General features: G+C 31.6%; 1 protein-coding gene across 1 annotated transcript; it reads right to left on the reverse strand.

The window, feature by feature from the left end:
* Window positions 1-234: 234 nt before the first annotated feature.
* On the reverse strand, window positions 235-860 carry LOC131625862 (uncharacterized). The gene has a single exon (XM_058896691.1). It carries the CDS (start codon window positions 767-769, stop codon window positions 341-343), a length of 429 nt encoding a protein of 142 aa, XP_058752674.1. The 5' UTR covers window positions 770-860; the 3' UTR covers window positions 235-340.
* Between the last annotated feature and the right edge of the window lie 899 nt (window positions 861-1,759).

A 1,759-nucleotide genomic window follows, 5' to 3' on the forward strand; every position in this document is an offset into this window, starting at 1 on the left:
TCATAAAACTCACAATAGACTACAGCTTCTCCCAACAACCTTGAAGAAGTCTTGACATTGTTTTTCAGGAACACCTAGTTTATTCAATTTCTATACTTTCTGATATACATTTGGCTTAAAGCAAGCAAACACTAGTGATATGATCATATGTGTTTGAGGCTAAGATCAAGCCTCTAAAATCTTAGAGAGAATAATATGTCATAATTAACAGAAATTTAAAAGTAACACAAAGCATAATAACATAAATATTTATAGATAAAGAAGATGGATGACACAAATTCATTTACACAACTTCAGATTAAGGAGATCAAGCAAGATAGATACAATTGTAAAATAATACTTATAGCATAGTTCCTCTATTGCTCCGAATAGCACAACTTCTACTTCGAGAATAAAGAAGAGGCTTAACCTTGATATCATCATCAGCTCCAAACTCATATTCTTTATCTTCTTCAATCCTTCCAATTCCGACACTGCGACTCCGAGAAATCAACTCAGCCCGATTTTCATCGCTGAGAGTACGCGACGCAACCCTCACAAGCTCCTTGAAATCGTCATCACTGGAAGTAGAGTTAACACTGAAGCTCCTTGGAAGAGAGTAAAACTGCGTGGGACATCCCATGGCTGTATGGTCTACATAAGCCAAGTCACGAGAACATTGGATCATGCCATTGACGTACATGTTCTTTACCTTGATCATGAACCTTAAGGGTGCCTTCATGTACCTAGAGAGTTTCCTTCCTTTGCTGCTGTTATCTTTGTTTGTCATGTTTAAAGATTACTTGGAATGGTGGCAATTAGAAGGCACTTTATATAGATAAGAAAACGGACACCTAAATTATTATAGGCCTTTTGGATCTCTTCTTGTTTTGGATCGTTATTTTTAGGCTTTTGTTGGGTTTCTATTTAGTTTGTAGTTTTAATATTCTTGTAATGGTTTGAGTATTTCTTTTTATATATTATTGGCTTATGCTCTTCTAATGTACGCGGCTAACTTAAACTTATTTTTATTTAAATTCAAATTATTTGTTTTTTTAAAAGCAAATATAATATATATATATATATATATATATATATATATATATATATAAATATTATTACAAATAATATATTTTATAATAAATCTTCATCTCGGTCAATTAAAAACCGAGCTCAAATGATGTGGAACACGCCATTTAAAAATTTTCTTTTATAAAAATTAAATTTTATCCCTTGTATTTTTAGAAAACCGACATAAAATGTATATCAGGGTTTGAGATTCGATTTTCAGCTCCTACAATTTCATGCTTTTTTTTAGAATCAGATAGGCGCCATTATTTTATAAATCCTCTTTTCCCTCGATTTTCTTGAAAATCGACATGCAATGTTGATTAATATTTTATTTAATTAAATTGAACTCAGCTTTTACGTCAATTGTTTTCCTTTAGTTTTCTTTACCAACTGAGATATAAACTCTAAACATTATTTTATTTCAACATCAGAATGTTAAGTCTTATTCACTTTTCATTATTTCTCATTAGCTTTTTTGCGCCCTAGTGAATTAACGAAACATTATCTTTATCTTCTCTACTTAATGAACCGAACATTATTCTTCATCTTCTCCTAGGATGAAGGAAGCTCGAATAACGAAACTCAAACCTCATACCAAGACACTTCTATGACTCACTCATCACGTTTCTGGTGTGTAAAACTTTCTCCATGACTGTACCAATAATATTGGTATTGTTGTTATGGTTTTTGATACTTAGGGTATAATGTT

This window comes from Vicia villosa, unplaced genomic scaffold (assembly GCF_029867415.1).
Source record: "Vicia villosa cultivar HV-30 ecotype Madison, WI unplaced genomic scaffold, Vvil1.0 ctg.000246F_1_1_2_unsc, whole genome shotgun sequence".
NCBI lineage: Eukaryota > Viridiplantae > Streptophyta > Magnoliopsida > Fabales > Fabaceae > Vicia > Vicia villosa.